Below are 21047 nucleotides of genomic sequence, written 5' to 3' on the forward strand. Positions count from 1 at the left end.
CCAGTTTGCCATAAAAAAAAATAATAATAATTTGTAAATAGTTTTCTGTAGTGTAGCTGCCCCCCTTCAATAACCAACCCCCCACCCCCTCCCAGATCCCTTAGATAAAAATCCCCCCTCCTCTCTCTCACCTTATCTTACGCAAAATGAAATTGTGCCATAGTGTAGTGTTCCCACCCGCCCCCATGCTCGCGCCCGCCCCCCGTGCGTGCGCCCCCGCACGTTACCCCGTCCCCCTCCGAAACACTTCCCTCATCGATGGCCGACCCACCAATGATTGTGGCCATCAATGTCCGATGCAGAGAGGGCCACAGAGTTAAAAAATGTTATTGCAGGATGCCTCAATATCAAGGCATCACTGCAATAACATGAAAGCGGCTGGAAGCGATCAGGATCGCTTCCACGGCTTTAAAACACTAACGACGTACAGGGCACGTCCTTGGTCGTTAACAACCGTTTTTTTGTAGGACGTACCCTGTACGTCATTGGTCGTTAAAGGGTTAAGGTTTTCTCACCTGTTAAAATCTATCTAAAAAAGTGGCATGACAATGTCAAATTCCATTTGTGTGGTGTGTGGCTTTATTTCCCCTAAAGATATTCAGATAGAGCATGCAATTTTAAACAGCTTTCTTACTTCTATTATGATTTTGTCTTCATTCTCTTGGTATCATTTGTTGAAATGCAGGGACATATGCTTAGGAGACTAAACCATTTCTGGATCACTATATGGCAGCAGTTTTGCAAGGATCTTATCCATTTACAAGACACTAGAGGGCAGCACTATATCCTGACATGTAGTGCTCCAGATGCCTACCTAGATATCTCTTCAACACAGAATATCATGGGTATGAAACAAGTTTTTTTTTTTTTATTTAATAATTTTTATTGAGATTAATCATATAAATAACAACAGTCAAAAGTTCAGTGGTGACTACATTAGGTACATCTTGAATTGGTTTAGTTATTATATTCAGACCTGAAAGGAAATAAGAGAAAAACAAAAAAAAAAAAAAAACATAATACAGGGTTGTCAACATACAGAGTACCAATCCATTCTGCACGTTACTGTCAGACTAGTGAAATGGAACCTCATTTTACTATTAAATATAATGGAAACGCACCTCTAATGTTTCAACAGGCCTCTCATGGACCCATTTAAATTAAATGATTTATGGAGGTGCTTAACTGTAAAACACGGTCACTTTTGGACCAAACATGGAAACAAAGGGAAAAAAAAACAGAACAAGAAACAAAGCAAGAGAGAGCATTATAAAACTTGAATCGCCCTAGAGACTATTATTAAATCCCCTACAATTGAGCACATATGATCTCTTGGTTCTAGGTAATAGGGCATAATAGGGAGGGGAGTGAACAGGTTTGGGTTTAATACTACTACGGCATCTATCTGCAAATAACAGCAATAGTCATTATCTGCGACTGGCAATAAACCTAATATAGCAATAAATATATTCTAGTCTATATGTGGGGTGGGGGTGAAGATAATATTGTTGAGCTTACTTTCCGGCTTTTAGGTATATCAAATAATGGCCATGGAATCATGACAAAGCCTCAAGGATGGAACAGTTACACATGTTGATGGAAAACATAGAGAGTTCACTGCTACACGGTGTAGAAGTACCGCAACAGTCTGCAGTCATCCCCACTGTCCATATCATGTCACTATTCTTATACCATTAAGAGTCCAGTGACCAGAGTGCTGCAGGACCTAAGCCGTATAGGCGGAAGACAGCTGTAGACTGTGGCTTAGGTGCGCCGCGGCTCGGACCAGACCTAGCCACCGGGGTCAAAAAGCCTGCCTGAGATGTCTTCTGCCATGCCTCTAGCAAAAGCCCCTCCGCTCAACTCCTGTTCTATCAAAGCAGTAAGGCTGTATGGGAGCGTGGCAACGAACTGTCCCTTGGGATCCTGCCTCATCTGCATGTTCAACTGTACGGGAGGGACCCCCTGGCAGCCCCACACCGATAACTCTGCTGCAAATCGGCCTTTGGGATACCGCTGGGTGAGGATATGAGGTAACTCCTTCGGGAGGGGACTTTCTCCCTTCTGGTAAGCCCCTATATGTAGTTGCAGCTTGTCTGAGGGAAAAAATGTAGCCAGGATTGATTGCGGGATCCGAGAACTGTGAGCCTCAGCAGCGGGTACAGGAACGATCATTTCATCTAGGTACTGCTGAGAAGTATAGTTGCGCTGCTTAGATCTACCTCCCCACTCTCTGTAAGGGTGACTAGCGTCGCATTGTGATCCCTTTGCCAGGTCAGTCCCTCGGTAGCTGGATTCCCCAGGTTGGGGATCTAGATTCATATCCACTGAATCGCTGCAGATTCTCCCGCCCACACCTGTGGCAAAAGCCTCCGGGATGGATCCGGACCCCAGCAGGCCCACCGCAGAGGTGTCAGCCCCAGAAACGTGTGCCAGATCGATCCGGCGTTCAGGCTCTGTCGGCATGTATGGTAAGTGCGGCTCCTGATCTGCTAATAACGGTCGGACCTCAGCATTATATACCATAACTGATTGCGACTCATAGGCACATTGAGTTGTACTGCATATTTCCTCCTCTATGCGAGTTAGATGAGTTGCTAGTAGCTCTTCAAACAGTTGTAAGATATGCATCTCCATGCTTTGCAAATTCTTCCTATTTCTATAGGAAACCATGACCCCGGCAATGGGGGGGGGTTAATGTGCGGCAGCCCCAGACCTGCGTCCCACGAAGCTTAGCGTGTGTGAGTATCTCACAAAATAATCCTAATGGCTTGCAAAATGGCTTCTAGGCCTGTGGGGAGGTTCGACACGCAGCTGTCTCAAAGAACATAGGTCAAAACATAGTCAAATTATCCACTCTTCTATGCAATCCAGACTCAAGCAATATAGAAGTCCAAAGTGTCAAATTAGTGTGATGTTTAGCAAATTTGCTGTGAGTAATCTATAAAAAGTCCTCTTGATCTCAGAGAGCTTCACTAAGACACATCTTGCCGCTTTGAGAGTAGGCTCCGCCCCCCATGAAACAAGTTTTTAAAATTGTATGCTATGTCAGGAGCACAAAATCATTTTTGGGGGGTTTCATATCCCTTTAAGCAGCTCCAATAAACACACAAAAAATCATAAGAAACAGACTATTCACAGGGATTCCAATAATTAATATTTATAATGACTTCCTACTAAGTTTGAGTGAGGGTTTTCCACTTTTGAAATGTCAGCTCACAACATGTTCAATTAACAATTTTGTTTTAATTTGTCTAATTTTTTAATTAACATTTTCAAACATCCAAACACTTAATCACAATTATAAATGAACATACTGATGTCCCTGCTTTTATCTAACCAGGCAACAATGTTGTTTAATTACAGCACATGAAATTGGCATTCATGAAAATAATAAACAGTTAGAAAAAAAAAAAACAGCAACTTGCATTTCAAAACAAAACAAAATGTGCTTTTTTTATGTGGGAAAGACTGTTGAATTAGAAACTCAAGTACTAAAAGAAATGTGCTAAAATATTTTTGATAGAAAGAATATCTTAGGTAAGGCATCTGAACGCAAAACAAAATTTTGGCGAGCAAATTAGAAAGAAAACGTTTAAAAACCTTACAAAAACAGCCTTGCATTTGAAAACTCAGTGAAGCCTGTGACAACCAAATGGCACAGATTTTATAATGGTTTAAATAGACCCCTTATTCATTAATGGCCTATGCTTTATGTTTGTAGAGGTGGATATCTATGTAGCATTAAATATTCGTTAGGGGCATGTCCAGGCAATCAGCAGTCCTAAAGTATTCCCTAAGTTCACAGTAAGTGATGAAATCATTCATAGGTGTCAACACATCTAATTGAAATAAATGGGGTTTGTAAAAAAAAAGTCTATAGGGTCCACATTCTAACCTCTCTAGTGTGCAAAAAATGATGAGCTAGCTAACACAGCTTATAATAAGACTGCATGATGTGTGTGTGTGTGTATATATATATACAGTATATACACACACACACACATATATATATATATACAGTATACACACATATATATATATATATATATATATATATATATATATATATATATATATATATATATATACTTGCACATACACACAAACAAATCCCAAAATCCAGAAGCCATAATTATTTAAAAATATGTCTCTTTCACTCATATTTTTTTTTTAAAATAGAAATATTAAAAATTAAAATTTTTCCAAACCAGTAAGTCACAATCTTCTCTGCCTGCATCTTTGGTTTGTTTTTGGGAGTTTTTTTAGTTCTAAAATGCAAATGCCAGTCTTTATTTATTAAAAACAATAACTATTATATTTCTGGTTACAGTACTGTACTATCTTTCTGATGGTACTATGTTTGCAAGAAAACTACCTTTAGGTTGCAGCTATAACCTGTATTATGACATGTAAATATTGACTAAATGACATCATATATTGTTGTTAGATAGATAGATAGATAGATAGATAGATAGATAGATATATAGATGAGTAGGTAGATTGATAGATAAACAGATAGACAGATGATAGATCGATAGATAGATGAGTAGGTAGATTGATGAGTAGGTAGATTGATAGATAAACAGATAGACAGATGATAGATCGATAGATAGATGAGTAGGTAGATTGATAGATAAACAGACAGAGAGATAGATAGAGATAGATAGATAGATAGATAGATAGATAGATAGATAGATAGATAGATAGATAGATGAGTAGGTACATTGTTAGATACGCAGATAGATAGCTAGATAATAGATAAGTAGGTAGATTGATAGATAAACAGATAGAGCTAAATAGATAGAGATAGATAGATAGATAATGAGAAAGAGAGATAGTGAGATAGATAGATGATAGATAGAGATAGATAGATAGTGAGATAGATAGATTTGTGTGATGTGTAAGCATATACGTAGATAATTATATACAAATGTAGTGTACACATTAATGAGGATTTAAAAGGCAGTTCTAGTAACCAGCACTACTGAACTACAGTTGTGCACCCCTTTAATGTAAAATAACTTACAATGTTTGAAACTATTTTATTATTTTAGACTTGCTTATATGTAGTGGGGGTCATTGGTGTGACTTCATGTGTGATCATCATCTGATACCTCCATTATTATGGCTTAGTTATACTCTAGAATCTGCTTTATTTTCAGTTATGTCTCACAAATAGGCTTAAATCCCACTGGTTGTCCAGTTGGTTGGTTTTTTTCTCTGATTTTTCTTATTGTTGCTATTCTTTTTTTTCCACTCTTCAGCCACAAGGGAAGAAATTAGATTAAAAGTCAAAAGATTGTCCCTTCAGCCCCAGACTACCACAGCTAACTCTGTTCCAAGCTCTAAACTCCACCCAGAGCGCCTGGAGTCAATTCCACTTGTAAACAATCGTAAAGGAAGTCTGTTCATACCCAGCAATCCTTCCCTGCTGCCCTTGCCGTTTCTGGGCACCTCGGACACAAGGTGTTCTGCCAGCCTCAGGTTGCAGCGGGCACTAAGTCTGCCTGGCAAATACAGCTACCACCCTAAGAAGCCTGAGTTCATCCAGGAGTTATGTAGGTAGCCCTGAATGGGTGTACTGCATTCATCTCTGCACTCTTTACTCCTGGTGCAATGATGCCTTCTGCTGTGGCAACTGGTTGTCTATAGATTTTATATGATTTTATAAATGACTAATGAATTGAAATTTATAGATGTTAGAGAAAAAAATTGCAGAAATAAGCTATACATACAAAACAGACAGTGGAAGTGTTAGCAGCAGTAATTAATTAAAATTAAAGAACAATTTTTACTTTACTTTGCAAACACACATAACCAGAGCTCAAAGGATAATTATTATTATTTTAATTTAGTTTAGATGTTTAAAAGCTAAGAGCAAATTATTTTAGATCTGTGTAAGTAACTGAACAAATGAAATATTGTTATTTGCCTATGGATATTCTTAAGAATGGTTTGTAGTCTCATTTTTTCACATCCTTGATGTAAAATATTTAGTGGTTCCCATCTTATGAATTATTTTACTTGTTCCTGAATCTCAATACTACCTATAAGAAAAAGGTAAGCGGAATCAGGATAGATAGAAGACCCCAGATGACTGATTTTAATATCCTAAGGGCTGTTTCAATTCTCCTGTCAATTGATTTCTTAAAAGAGGGATTATTTCCTAATGGAATAGTGGTTATTGTTGCTATAATCAAAATTGGTCCCAAAAACTGTGAAAATTAAAACATTGAACATTATATTTGTTTTGCGGTACTCTCTCAAATATAGTCCATAGTCCAAATATAGTAGGTATTTAATTGGTCTTTATCCAAAGTACTAAAAAATATATTTAGCAGAACCCTTTGAGGTGTCATATATGGAATTTTTCCTCAGACAAAATCAATACAAAATCAAAACTATCTGAGGAATGGCTGTGTTCTTATTCCCCACCCCAATAAAAATATGTGTGTGCAAGGTAAAAATTTAATTTTGTTATGTAGAAAGATTTTAAATTAGTTATCTATAAAAAGGGCCCAGTTTAGTTAATTAAAGGGGTAACAAAGTCCTTGTTCAACATAATAGTTATTTTTATTTAAAAAAAAGTGGCATTTTTTAAGCTAAAATTTTTTGTGTTCAACATAATAGTCATTAAAAAAATGGCAGTTTTTAAGTTTAAAAAATACTTACATTGCCATTCTTTTTACTTTGGATAGGATAATTTATGCCCCTTAAATATTATATATTATAACATTTCACATAGTATGATAGAATGAATTAAGAGAAGTTATATAGACTTAGAGAAAGAATGTGTCGGTAGCGCATACCTCATATAGACCTTCCTGTTAACATATCAGGATATGGTAATGCAACTGACATTTCTCTTTAATTCTCTTGAGCATTCTGACGTATTAATTTGCTCTGAACAGGCTTTAATATTACATACTTTAGAGTAGCTACAAAAGAAGTATAGATATCTCACATTTTATTAGAATAATGAGAGGTTTGATTTTACAAAGAGTACAGTAAATATGTCAATTTTTCTTGGGATTAGTGATGACCTTTTCTTTTGCCATTTAATATCTTATTAGATCCTTTTCTTGTGATATGCTTGAAATCAGCCCTGAGGCTATGGACAATACATCACAAATATAAAGCAAGTTGGAACTGTTTAAAACCCTACAACATGCAATCAATCCTCAGAGAATATTTAAAGGGAGAGGAAGTAGGCAAGAGACAACCAGAGGGAAGAAATAAGGCACGTGTGCTGTCATTGTTAAAGGGAAACTGAACCCAATTTTTTTCTTTCATGATTCAGATAGAGCAGAAATTTTAAGCAACTTTCTAATTTACTCCTATTATCATTTTTTCTTCATTCTCTTGGTATCTTTATTTAAATAAGCTGGAATGTCAGCATATAAGCCAGCCCATTTTTGGTTCAGAATCCCTGGATTCCACTTGCTAATTGGTGGCTACATTTAGCCACCAATCAACAAGCGCTACCCAGGTGCTGTACCAAAGGTAGGCCGGCTCCTAAGTTTACATTGCTGCTTTTTCAAATAAAGATACCAAGAGAACGAAGAAACATTGGTAATAGGAGTAAATTTTAAAATTGGGTTCAGTTTCCATTTAAGATTGCATATAATGCAACATGAAGATTTAGTGGGAATGCAACTCTTGAATAAATAGTGCTTGTAACTGGATGAGTTGATAGACAAATGAAGTTTGTGCTGCATTGTGTAGACATGATTGACACTTACTGATACTGAACCAAGTACCTAATTCCAAAACTACCACATCTGCCCTACGTAGTTAAAAAATAGTACAGGTATCTTACAAAGCTACAGCTTCTTGCTAGTTATTAGTAATATGCGTTGTAGGACATATTCATGATCTAAATGAATCATCCTCCTAAATGATGGAAGAGCTTGTGGCCATGATACATTTGCCTCTCTCAGCAGATATGTGTCTTAGATCCATTTGATGAAATGTCCCTTCTTGTTACTGTATATCACAGAGTACATTACAAAAATACAATCTATAAAGGCTTTTAACTTCTAGAATTCATTAAAAAAACATAAAAATAAATCTATTCACAACTACACAAATATTCTTAGTCACAATAACAATTAAAAAAAAAAGACTAAAGTAAATTTAATTGGAAAACTTATATAAAATTAAACTAAAGTGAAATTGACTTAAGGATCATGAAAGTTGAATTTAAAAAAGAACAATATTTCAAATAATATAAGATGCAATTTTGCAATTTTTGGTAGTTACTGGATGAATATTATTATTTTTTTATATAATGCTAAATAAGAGACTTAGCTGAACCCTCAGTGACAAAAAAAATAATAAAATATATTATTTGGTTTGACTGGAAATCTGCTATGGTACTCTATATTACAAGTGGAGCTCATTCGATTGCATATGGAACATTATCTTGCGCTCAGCCCTGCGCAAACAATAATGCACAATTAGGTATAACAAGTGATTGATTAAATATTTTAACCAACTAATCTTAACTTGACCCAAAAAAAGTCACTGCACTCTAAACCTTTAATGAATAACGCAGAACAGTATTACTATTACTAGAAGTGATCATTTAAACCTGGCATTTGTGCTAAGTACAAAATACCACTTTTACATTTAGCGCTTTTTGAAACTTTTAGTAAAGGATTACCGCTTTCTAGTTTGCATTGCAAAGCACATAAAATGCTATGAAACTACGTGATTAAATTTGAATTAAAATTTAAAACATTGAAAACAAAGTTTTAATCATAAAAGAGGGCAGAATTAAAGAATTTTGGTACATAACAAAGGTTGGAACTGGGTAGGGGTCAAACGTGCATTTGTGTATATATAGGTGTGTATGTATGTTTAAAGCCTATAATGTTCAGCTTTCATTAAAATTGTATAGTACAGAACTAAGTTATTGTTTTTGCACCATCAGCTTGGCCCTGAAGCAATATCAGACATGATATTTATTGTCTCCCCCCTCCCAAAGAAGTTTATAATATGAGAAAAATAATACACCTGCACTATCCAATTCGCGGGTGTTAAATAATTAAATTAAATTATTTAGATTTGCAATTTGAGTGCAAATGTGTTAGTGGTTATGAATTACACTCTAGCAATGCTAACACACATTATAACTTGCATTTTTGTGCTCCACTTGTAATCTAGCCCATAACGTGGTTTGTACTGGAATCATTGTGTCCTAGTAACATACCTGAAAATCAAACAGGAGCTGTAAGCTTTCCCTCAAGTGGTTTCAGCAAACCTGTATTATTCACATAAATAAAGCAGCACTGCACGTTGGTTTGACTGTTTTTTTATCCGCACAGAGCATTTTCGTCAGAGTTCAGTTGTCTCACTTCATCCAGTTTTATTAAGTACACTTTGATAAATTAGTCATTTGAGGGATTTAATGGGCATCACAACTTATTTTAAAAGACGCTATGCAAATGATTTGCTACAATATGACTTATAGTCAGGTAACATCATCAAAATAAACGGACTTTATCGTAAGGTGCAAAATGAACAACACTTTAATACGTACCTCAAACCACAGCAGAGATGGCATCATTCCTAGTGGCCTAAAGAGTATTCCAGAGGGTGTGATAATGACATTACTGACCGTGTATGGCTTTTCTGAAGATTGAAACTAACTCTTTATTAAAGACATCTGCATATAGATACAAGCGCCATAACCCCACCTATATCTAATCCTTAAATAGACATTCTAATGAGAAAGTACAAACTCTGGTTTATTGTATCATGTTTATATTAGTGTCCCTTGCTTGCGTTCGGTTTAAACCCTTGCAGAGAGTTTAAACACAAAATTAAAATTTTGCTTGAGAGTTGCAACAAATTGCAGTTTCTAAACAGGAAAGACAGATTAGCCAATTAGGAGAAGCATACACATGTAGCAACCAATCAATGCCCAGGTCCTGCTCAGGGGATGCAATCTGTTGTTGTTTCCGAGCAGGACTTTAGCCATATGTTTAATGCTTTATAGGGCATAAACACACGGTAAGCAAGGGACATAGATGAAAAAATGACATGCTCTAAAGAATCAAAGTTTGTATTTTTTTTCTCCTTTACTATTAACTGATATTCAGCCCTGGTGTAATGTCCCATGCATCATCATTATGGGATTTCATTAGGGGAAGTGGATTTAGAGCTGTGTAGATACTACTACATCATTTTAGCCAAGCTATGAATTTCTTAACACGTTATTATTAACTCTCATTTTATTGCATGGGAGTTTGTGCTTCAATAACATCTAGCAATGAACAAAGTGAATATGGTGATCGGTAAAATGAGCCAGCTGCTCTGGGGCTTATGGGAAAAAGAGTAAATTGTCAAGAAGCTGTTGTATTCAGAAACGCATGTGATAAATGAAATACACAGTTATTTACATGTATTTCTTTGCATTCTTAAATTCAATTATTGGACTATCAATTTCCTGAGTTTTTAAAGCTCAGTATTTACTCTAGATGCAGTTTGACAGCTTATTAGTTGACAGGTATTTAAAATGTGGCTGTTAATCATAATCAGTACTTCTATTGGGCAAACAGAATTTAAAGAGACACTAAACCCAGATTTTTTTTCTTTTATGATTCAGATAGAGCATGCAATTTTAAACAACTTTCTAATTTACTCCTGTATCAATTTTTCTTTGTTCTCCTGGTATCTTTATTTGAAGAGCAGGAATGTAAAGCTTTAGAGACGACCCTAATAGAGCATGCAATTTTAAACAACTTTCTAATTTACTCCTGTATCAATTTTTCTTTGTTCTCTTGGTATCTTTATTTGAAGAGCAGGAATGTAAAGCTTTAGAGACGACCAATTTTGGTTAGGCAACTTGGTTGCGCTTGTTGACTGGTGGCTAAATGTAGCCACCAATAGGCAAGTGCTATCCAGGGTGCTGAACTTAAAATTGACTGATTCCTAAGCTTTAAATTCCTGCTTTTTAAATAAAAGATAGCAAGAGAACGAAGAAAATTTAATAATAGGAGTAGATTAGAAAGTTGCTTAAAATTGCATGCTCTATCTGAACCATGAAAGAAATAAATTGGGTTTTGTATCCCTTTAAAGGGACATTGTACCCAAAATTTTTCTTTTGTAATTCAGAATGAACATGCAATTTTAAGCAACTTTTTAATTTACTCCTATTATCAATTTTTCTTCGTTCTCTTGCTATCTTTATTTGAAAAAGAAGGCATCTAAGCTTGTTTTGGGTTTAGTACTCTGGACAGCACTTTTTTATTGGTGAATGAATGTATCCACCAATCAGCAAGGACAACCCAGGTTGTTCACCAAAAATGGGCCGGCATCTAAACTTACATATTTGCATTTCAAATAAAGATACCAAGAGAATCAAGAAAATTTGATAAAAGGAGTAAATTAGAAAGTTGCTTAAAATGTCATGCACAATCTGAATTACGAAAGAAAAAATTTGGGTACAGTGTCCCTTTAAGCTTAGCTGTGAAGTCACTGCATTTCTTAAGAGATGGCAACCAGTATCAACAGTTCCAGACAAGGATGAGAAACCAAATTCAGTGGAAGGAAAATAAAATTATATTATTTGTATATATTTCAGTGCTATATGTTCTGTTATATTTTGTCTTTAAGGAAGACAAGACCTTTTTTTGTAGCTAAGTTATTCTACCTCATGTTGCAGCTAAATGTTTCCTGCGGCACTTACACAGTCTTATGATGCTTTAATTGGACTAATTGCACTCCTGTAACCAAAAGGATGCTGATTTTGCTAAACCCTGATTAGGGGCTTAGATAAATTACCTGCAGAAGGCTGAGTGTTGTGAAAGTTTGTTATGCGATATTAACCTGCCTAAAATACTGCAATGCAACCACTTGTAGTAGCTTCCAATTTGTAAAAGAACAAATACATTTATTTCTTTATATTTTTTTAGTTTTTTGTTTTTTATAGCAAGGGATAGTTGTTGGAATGTTGTCTTTCCAGATCCCTATAGACGTCAGAAACAGGAATATTAGCACAAAACTGTTTGAGGATATTTTATTTACATTATTTGACTTTGTTGCATAAACATAAATAATTCTCATCTGACTTTGTTGATTAGAAAACCAATCTTTTTTTTACTTGTATTTTCTATTTTCTCAAGTCAACTGGAAGTAATCCGTCCATTAATATTTTAACTGAATTTTTAACGAGGCCTGTAAATGATATGCAAAACAGCAATAGCTTTAAATGTCTACAGATACAATTAGGTTGAATAAGATCAATGTCCATTATAGACATACGTCATAATTGCATCAAAAGCCAATTAATGGAGTCGTATGTTAGATGATAAGGACCAATGCGTTTTTTAGGATTATTTTGGGATCTTTTCTCTAATATGCAAATATGTAAAATTTGAAAAGGCTCCTCTAGATTCTTTGACACGGTGATAGTTTTTTTTTTATAGGTTCATAACACTAGGAGTAGCTCAGCAAGCATGGGTGAAATTAATGATAACAATATGCTTAATGTAATTTGGTTATTTTTGAATGAGCTTAGATCTAGTAGTTAGCCTTGATCTCTTGAGGGTGATACAGTGAGCAGATCTGTTCATGGAACTATGCTCTTGGTGATCTCGATACCCAGAAATAAACATTCATCCACAAATGTTCATATTTACATCTTTGTATCATTGAGACAATAAGCCCCAAACCGTATTAATACCCACATTGCAGGATAGTTTTAGAACTTAGTTCCTGGATTGAGTTGTTTGATCCATTATTGAGGGTGATTTGTTTAGATGTGAAACGTTATTGGGTTTACTGGTTCTACCAGTTATCTACTTTCCCTAGTTTTGTTAGTTTTGCAGAGTTGGGCTCACCCTGTTTTTCTTTTCATATTTAAAGATTCTATGGCAGCTTATGTGGTTCTCCAGATAACAGAAATCCTTTAGCGCAAGAGGGAGAGTTTCATTTGCATGAATTGTGAATAAAGCAGATTAATACAAAGCACATGGCACATCATGGATAGAATCAGTACAAGCTTTTGCATCTCAATGTGCTTTGTGTCCTTACAGCTAACAGCATCTGTCATTAATGTTGTAGGCTAGTGGTGATGATGTTGGTGGAGCTCTGAGTGACTGGCTTGTTAAGTGTTTTGTCTGTTTTCCTTCACTATGTTCCTCTTCTGCTAGTTTCTCGTTGTGTTCTGTCTACAGCCCTCTACACTCTCCCTCACCTGACCACTTTGCCTGTGTTTGCAGTTGAAGATGAGCAACCATCTGCATTGTCACCAAAAAAGAAGCAACGGAACGGAGGCATGAGACATTCACCAAACTCCTCACCAAATATTAGGTATGTTACACATTGTATATAAACACTGGTATACAGAAATGTACAAATACGGAAAATTATCTTATTTTAGATTTTTTTTTCACTGTAAGAGCAGTAAAATTGTGGAACTTATTGCCTAAAGAGGTGGTGAATGTCAGTACTTTAGATAAATGTGAAAATGGCTAAGATATATTTCTGGCTAAAACAGAATGCAGGAATATGATTGATTGTGTTATTGTATTAATGTAAGTTCAGTTGGCAGCGTCTTTATTATTAATCAAGTAGGATCTGTATAGGTAGAACTTGATGGACTTCTGTCTTCTTTCAACCTCATCTACTATGTTGCTGGAGCCATGTATGAAAGTCTATAGACAGGCAACATAGCTTGGCACTCGCAAAACACGCCAGTAATGTTACTAGACCTTTTTTGTGCATGCGCAGTCAGTGGCACGCTCTAGACAGAGCCCTCTTCTGTCCAGACTGAAACCACATTGGCGTCTTCTTTGTTGCAAATCAAGAAGGATCCGTATAGGTTGAACTCAATGTCTTCTTTCAACCTCATCTACTGTGTTACTATGTATGTTATTTGTTATGCATTTTATGAAACTAGTTTATATAGCATAAGCTCTCCTTAAGTCGTGTTACAATAAGAACTCTGGTGATGACTTGCAATGAGATGTTGCTGAAAGCTGTACAGGCAATTTGTGATTCCTTACCAGGCTTGGTTTGAATTTGTGGGGTAAGATGCTGTAGGTTGATTTAAAAGCCGCCTGATATTGATTGTCATTAGCAAAACTTATCGGCCCTTTATTATTATTATCAGTTATTTGTAGAGCGCCAACAGATTTATTTTACCTATCATGAAAAGAGTTCATTAAAATGGAAAACTTGAGAGTTGAATTTAGCACCATTGAATAAGAACTATGTAATTACATTAATATATAAAGGGACACATATGTCAAATTATATTTTCATGATTCAGAGTGTACATTTGAAAAAAAAGAAAAATCTCTAATTTAACAAATGTACCTCTTTAGTTTTTTTCCATGATAGCATACTGAGGCAGTCTGAAGAGCAGTCACATGACTTATGCATCATTGCCTAGAGTACAAGTGGAGTGTAAAAATGGTAGCACTATGGTGCATTAACATCACTAAAGCGCAATCCATACGGCTGCCATGTTTACTTCCATATTACAAGTTTAAAATAAAATGATAGCACTTGAGCGAATGCCTTGGGCAAGCTAACAACTGGAGGTTGGGTAGCGCGTCTGTGCCAAATCCCTCACCTAATAGACTTCCTCGGGGCACACTGCAAAACTCAGGTCTGGCTTTTGCTTAAGCGATAACCTGGGGGGGTGCTAAGCCGAAGGTTCACTAAAATGAAAGGAAAAAAATGTGTTCTTTACAAAGCTTAAAATTATGTTTTAAATTAAAATATACCGGTATATATATATATTTAGCCCTAATACTTCAGATCTCCAGGCGTGCTAACTTTTGTAAATATAAAATTTTGACTTTCACACCCCTTTAATGCTATGTATATGTAAATTTAGCTTAGTAATATTTTTGCAGATTGGGACCATTTAGCTTTAGACTAATTTAAAAAAAAAATTGCATTGTCTTGGAACTAAACGAATAAAGAATGAAGCCAATGTGTGGAATCCATCTTAAATATGTATCTGTGAGACTATTTAAAGAAATATTTTATCTGCTCTACAAAAATAACAGTAATAATGAATAGAGGGCTTTTTGCAAAGTGTTTTACTGTGTGATTGATAAGAAAATAATAAAAAGCTGCAATATTTCATGTGCTACCTGAGTTTGTTCAAACGCGTCTTCAGGACTCTGCGGTACAGAACTTTGAGAAAAGTGAAGCAATTTCTTATTGCGTGACAGATTAAAAGCAATTAAAAAAACCCAAGGGGACAGGTTTGCTGTTTCACAGGCAGGCTAGATTGTTGCAAGGAACATGTAAATTATCCAAATTATTTTAAATTAGGTTTTTGATCAATGACGCACAAAATTGTTTTGCAAAAGCATCAAGTTCCCATTAATCTAGGTGTTTTTAAACGTATAAAAAAATAATAATTTGATAGCATAGTTATATCTGGGTTTAATTTATTTAGCATTGTGAGTAGAATTTTAATGTTTCGATCTTTGTAAGTTGTTTTTTATTGGTTGGCATCTTTGGATATTATTAAATATTGATGATAAATCTATAATTCTAAAAGGATTTATATTTTTTTGAATAATTCGAAAAAAATATACTCCTGTGATGTTCAAAATAAATTTGAACAAATTTGCAATATTCAATGTATATTTGATTTGTGTTTGCTTTCACTACATTAAAGGGATATTAAACTGCTAAGTATAACTACCGTAGCCCAGATACTACTGACCATGTTATTTTTTCCCTCTTGTGCATCCAGCTCTCTTTAAAGTCGTTCTCTCATTTTAACTCTTTACAAATGCTGGTTAGTGAAGCTCTGCATCTTCACTCTGGGTGCCGCCATCTTGGAATTTCAGTTCCTCACACACTGTGACAGACGGGTTGGGCATTCACAGATCAGTGATATTTTCTTGACAAGCTTTATTGTTCTCTTCAGTTTGGAGAGCAAAATACAGAACAGGACCTGCACATTTTTTCAGTCGGTACATTGTTGTTTATTATTCCTGAGTCCTTTTTTTATTTGTTATGTACAGTTGGTATTGAAAAGAATCACCGCCCTTAAAAATAATCACATTTTGTTGCTTTACAGCCTGAAATAAAGACAGACACATATTTTGTTTATCCAGCTGTAATTACTCAGTGCAACTTATAACATCCAAGTGAAAGATAAAACACCAACATGTCAGACAAAAATAAAGACAATTCAAAAACAGAATCACAGAGTTGCAAAAAGGATCATGCCCTTGTGTCAGTATTTTGTTGAACCACCTTTTGCTTTAATTACAGTCTTTAGTCTATTGGGATAGGTCTCTACTAACTGTGCACATCTAGACTGTGCAATATTTGCCCACTCTTCTTTGCAGAAAAGCTCCAGTTCCGTTACATTTGATGGTGATCGTTTGTGGACTGCAGTCTTCAAGTCATGCCACAGATATTCAATGGGGTTTAAGTCTGGGCTCTGACTAGGCCATGCAAGGACATTTACCTTTTTCTCCTTCAATCACTGTGTGGTCATTTTAGCTGTGTACTTTGGGTCATTGTCATGTTGGATGGTAAACCTTCTTCCCATTGACAACTTCCTGGCAGAGGGCAGCAGATTTTCCTCAAGAATTTGACAGTATTTTATCCCATACATTATTTCTTCTATCCTGACAAGTGCTCCAGTGCCTGCTGCTGAGAAACACCCCCATAACAGGTTGATACCACCTACAGGCTTTACTGTAGGTATGATGTTATTTGGATGGTGAGCTGTATTGGATTTCCTCCAGACATATCATTTGGTGTTGAGGCCAATGAATTCAGTTTTAGTCTCATCTGACCAAAACACCTTTTTTGCTATGTGGCCTCAGACTCTCCTAGGTGTGTTATGACAAAGCTCAGTCGTGACTGCATGTGGCCTTTCTTGAGGAGTGGCTTTTTTCTTGCAACCCTCCCATACAAACCACATTTGTGGAGATTTGTGATATTGTTGTCACAGGCACACAACCACTCTTTGTCATAAATTCCTGCAACTGCTTCAAAATTGCTGTGGGCCTCTTGGTAGCCTCTTTGACCAGTTTCCTCCTGGCTCTTTCATCCAGTTTGGAGCAATGTCCTGATCCAGAGAGGGTATGTGTTGTACCAAATACCTTCCACTTCCTAATAATAGACTTCACTGTGCTTCTAGGCATTGATAAAGCCTTTGATATTTTCTTGTATCCATCTCCTGACTTGTCCTGTCCACAACATTATCCCAGAGATCTTTTGACAGTGCCTTGCCACCCATAGCTGATTGTTTGCTGCAGTTGCACTACCAGGGGTGCTCCAGGAAAAGCTCTTTTAATGTTGAGCTAATCAATATGCCCACAACTGATCACAGTTGAAGGTCAAATCTCTTTGTGTGGGCCGTTGAGAAGGTGATTAGCTACACCTGATTGAGTTTACAATTAATTTTAAGAGTGGGTGATCCTTTTTGCAACTTAGTGATTCTGTTTATAAATTGTTTTTATTTTTGCCTAACATGTTGGTGTTGTATCTTTCACTTGGATGTTATATGTTGCACTGAGTAATTACAACTGGATAAACAAAAACTGTGTCTGTCTTCATTTCAGACTGCAAAGTAACAAAATGTAAGGGGGGTGATTCTTTCCAATACCCACTGTAACTTTTAAACTGTGTAAAAAAACTGCAAATATGTAAAGCATCTGTTTTCTGTTGTGTAAGCAAACCCAAAGTGCAAGGTATAGCTGTCAAAAAACAGTAGCATCATCAATCTGTGAAAGCTCACTGCTTCTATCACATAGTGAAACAAGATGGCCGCACCCAGTATAAAGATGCAGAGCTTTACGAACAGGCTTCTGTAATGGGTTAAAATGAGAGATGGTTTTAAAGAGAGATGCAGATATACAAGGAAGAATACAAGTATGATGAGTAGTAATGATGTGTTCTGCGAAGAGTGGAAACAAGTATTCATGCAATCTTAGCACAAGCAACCAATGACAATGATTATGTATAGGGTAATTCCATAATGTAAAAAGTGATCCAAATGCAAAACAAGTGTTCATAATATCCATTAAAAGTTCATTATAGTGATAAAATTAAATGCTCTAATTTGTTAGAGCACGTGCAATGCTACGTGTTTAACTCCAACATCATCACTTGGGAGCTGCACAGCACTGCTGGTGCTGAGCAGAAACTGCTGCTGATCCAATCAGTAGAGTCAGTCACATGACCCAGCATTCAGGGAATTGACACATAGCATTGCAGCTTTGCTAGTGATGAAATGACATGCTCTTACTAATTATATATATATCATTTTATATATTAAGTTGTATGCAAAAGTTTAGGCACCCCTGACAACTTCCATGATTTTCATTTATAAATAATTGGGTGTTTGGATCAGCAATTTCATTTTGATCTATCAAATAACTGAAGGACACAGTAATATTTCAGTAGTGAAATGAGGTTTATTGGATTAACAGAAAATGTGCAATATGCATCAAAACGAAATTAGACAGGTGCATAAATTTGGGCACCCTTGTCTTTTTGTTGATTTGAATACCTGTAACTACCTAGCACTGATTAATTGGAATACACAATAGGTTTGGTGAGCCCATTAAGCCTTGGATTTCATAGACTGGTGCATCCAATCATGAGAAAAGATATTTAAAGTGGCCAATTGCAAGTTGTTGTTCTCTTTGACTCTCCTCTGAAGAGTGGCAACATGGGGGCCTCAAAACAACTCTCAAATGACCTGAAAACAAAGATTGTTCAACTTTATGGTTTAGGGGAAGGCTAAAAAAGCTATCACAGAGGTTTAAGCTGTCAGTGTTCACTGTGAGGAACATAGTGAGGAAATGGAAGACCACAGGCACAGTTCTTGTTAAGGCCAGAAGTGGCAGACCAAGTAAAATATCAGAGAGGCAAAGCAAAGGATGGTGAGAACAGTCAAAAACAGCCCACAGCCCACAGCTCCAAAGACCTACAACATCATCTTGCTGCAGATGGTGTCACTGTGCATCGTTCAACAATTCAGCGCACTTTGCACAAGGAGAAGCTTTATGGGAGAGTGATGCGGAAGACGCCTTTTCTGCACACACGCCATAAACAGAGTCGCTTGAGGTATGCAAACGCACATTTGGACAAGCAAATAAAAACACCCAATTATTTATTAATGAAAATCATGGAAATTGTCAGGGGTGCCTAAACTTTTGCATACAACTGTGTGTGTGTATGTGTGTGTATATATATATATATATATATATATATAGAGAGAGAGAGAGAGAGAGAGAGAGAGAGAGAGAGAGAGAGAGACTATAATGGCCATTTAAATAAATAATATATAGTGTGGTACCTTATATTGATTTTGACAAATAATTTAATTCTTTTCCACACATATACTAATTTGTAAACAGTATCTTCAAGTATAATTGAGTGAGTAGAATGTTTTTCAATGCCTCAGGTTACAGTATGCTCTTATTAAACACATGTATAATTGATATTGCTGGTGGGCATCACTGGTAGGAATATTCTGATTTGATAATGATACTAAAGTAAGTAATGATACTAAAACAAACAGATGTGTTGGCATGTGAGTGTGATGTAACATTAAATGTTGCAAATGTAAAATTTAGGCATTTAGATTACAAGAACCCAGAGGTTCTTTTATATACTGTATATATATATATATATATATATATATATATACTTATGAGCCCTTTCCACTCAAATACCTTATTTCTGATATTTAATATGTGTTTTACTGTGTATTTACTGTAAATATTTTACATCCAAATTGTCTTCACATAGGAGAAAATGTTCTTTTTATTTCTAAATATATATACCTTTATATATCTGTATATATCTATTCTTGTATATATTGGTAAAGATATAAATTTATATAGAAATATATATTTAAAAAAAAAAAAAAATTTCTATGTAAAGAACATTGGAATGTAAAATATGAATTACGTCAGGTTGTACGCACTTGGGGGTAAATTTATTAAATGCCGGGCGGACATGTATCGCTGTAGGCATTTAACATTGCACAAGCATTTCTTGTGAAATGCTTGTGATATGCAGCCCCCTGCACATTCGCGGCCAATTGGCTGATAGCAGGGGGTGTCAATCATCTCGATCATAACTGATCGGGATGATTGCAGTCCTCCATTTAAAAGGTGGCGGAGAAGTTAAGACCGCTGCTTCTTGACTTATGTTTCGGGCGAGCTGGAAACTATGAGTGTAGATACCAGCATCCTATGCTTATTAAATCTACCCCTTGGTCTAATGCGGTGTCAGGTTTACAGGTGAGCGATATGTTATTTTTTTTCAGCAGTGCGCTCCATTAATGTCTTTGTGGACAAGAAGTTAGAACAGTCGCAATATCCAATGTCCTAAAGTTAGCGCGAGTCAGCTTTCACTCATGTGCAAACCATTTACTTGAACTTGTAATACTGGTTAGCACGCGTTAAAAGTTTAGTTCTAGCAGTGTTTGCACTTGTGCACAAGCTAAATAGCGCACCACTTTTAATCGGGCTCACTGTTTGGGAACTCATGAATGCCCAAGATATGCCTAAAGCTGTAGTAAGATTTACACCTAGAGTGTTTGCGCTAAACAGGGTGCGAAACTAATGCCAAAAAAGTTGCGTTATTTCACTCTCCATAGCGCTGCCATTACGAGTTACTGAAAAGCCTTCTTGTGCATGCGATATGATGGCGATAAGCTCCATACCACATAAAATCCAAGGGCTGCTTTGTGCACGTTTTCCCCCATAGACATTAATGGGGGTGAAAAAACCTAACACCTGAAGTGCGGAATGAAAAATCTCTGTAACGCAACCCCATTGATGTCTATGGGGAAAAAAAGTTACGTTTGAACCTGCCGCCACGACATCGCCAACACCTAAATTAAGTTATTAACCCCAAATCTGCCGCTCCCGACATCGCCGACACTAATAAAAGTTATTAACCCCTATTCCGCTGCTCCCCAACACTATAATAAAGTTATTAACCCCTATTCCGCCGCTCCCCGACATCGCTGCCACTATAATAGTTATTAACCCCTAAACCTCCGGCGTCCCACATCGCTGCCACTA

The 21047-nt window shown here is 36.1% G+C and overlaps 1 protein-coding gene across 9 annotated transcripts in view; it reads left to right on the forward strand.

Annotated features, from left to right (window-relative positions):
* Window positions 1-21047, forward strand: part of KCNMA1 (potassium calcium-activated channel subfamily M alpha 1) — a 940359-nt gene that overhangs the window by 780079 nt on the left and 139233 nt on the right. For 5 of the 9 annotated variants that reach the window (XM_053692131.1, XM_053692126.1, XM_053692128.1 and 2 more), the window contains exons 19-20: window positions 5268-5561; window positions 13233-13323. In XM_053692131.1, the coding sequence (XP_053548106.1) occupies window positions 5268-5561; window positions 13233-13323 (385 nt within the window). The remainder of the gene's footprint in view (window positions 1-5267; window positions 5562-13232; window positions 13324-21047) is intronic. The other 4 variants (XM_053692132.1, XM_053692133.1, XM_053692129.1 and 1 more) reach the window with 1 other exon arrangement.

This window comes from Bombina bombina, chromosome 9, assembly GCF_027579735.1.
Source record: "Bombina bombina isolate aBomBom1 chromosome 9, aBomBom1.pri, whole genome shotgun sequence".
Taxonomy (NCBI): Eukaryota; Metazoa; Chordata; class Amphibia; order Anura; family Bombinatoridae; genus Bombina; species Bombina bombina.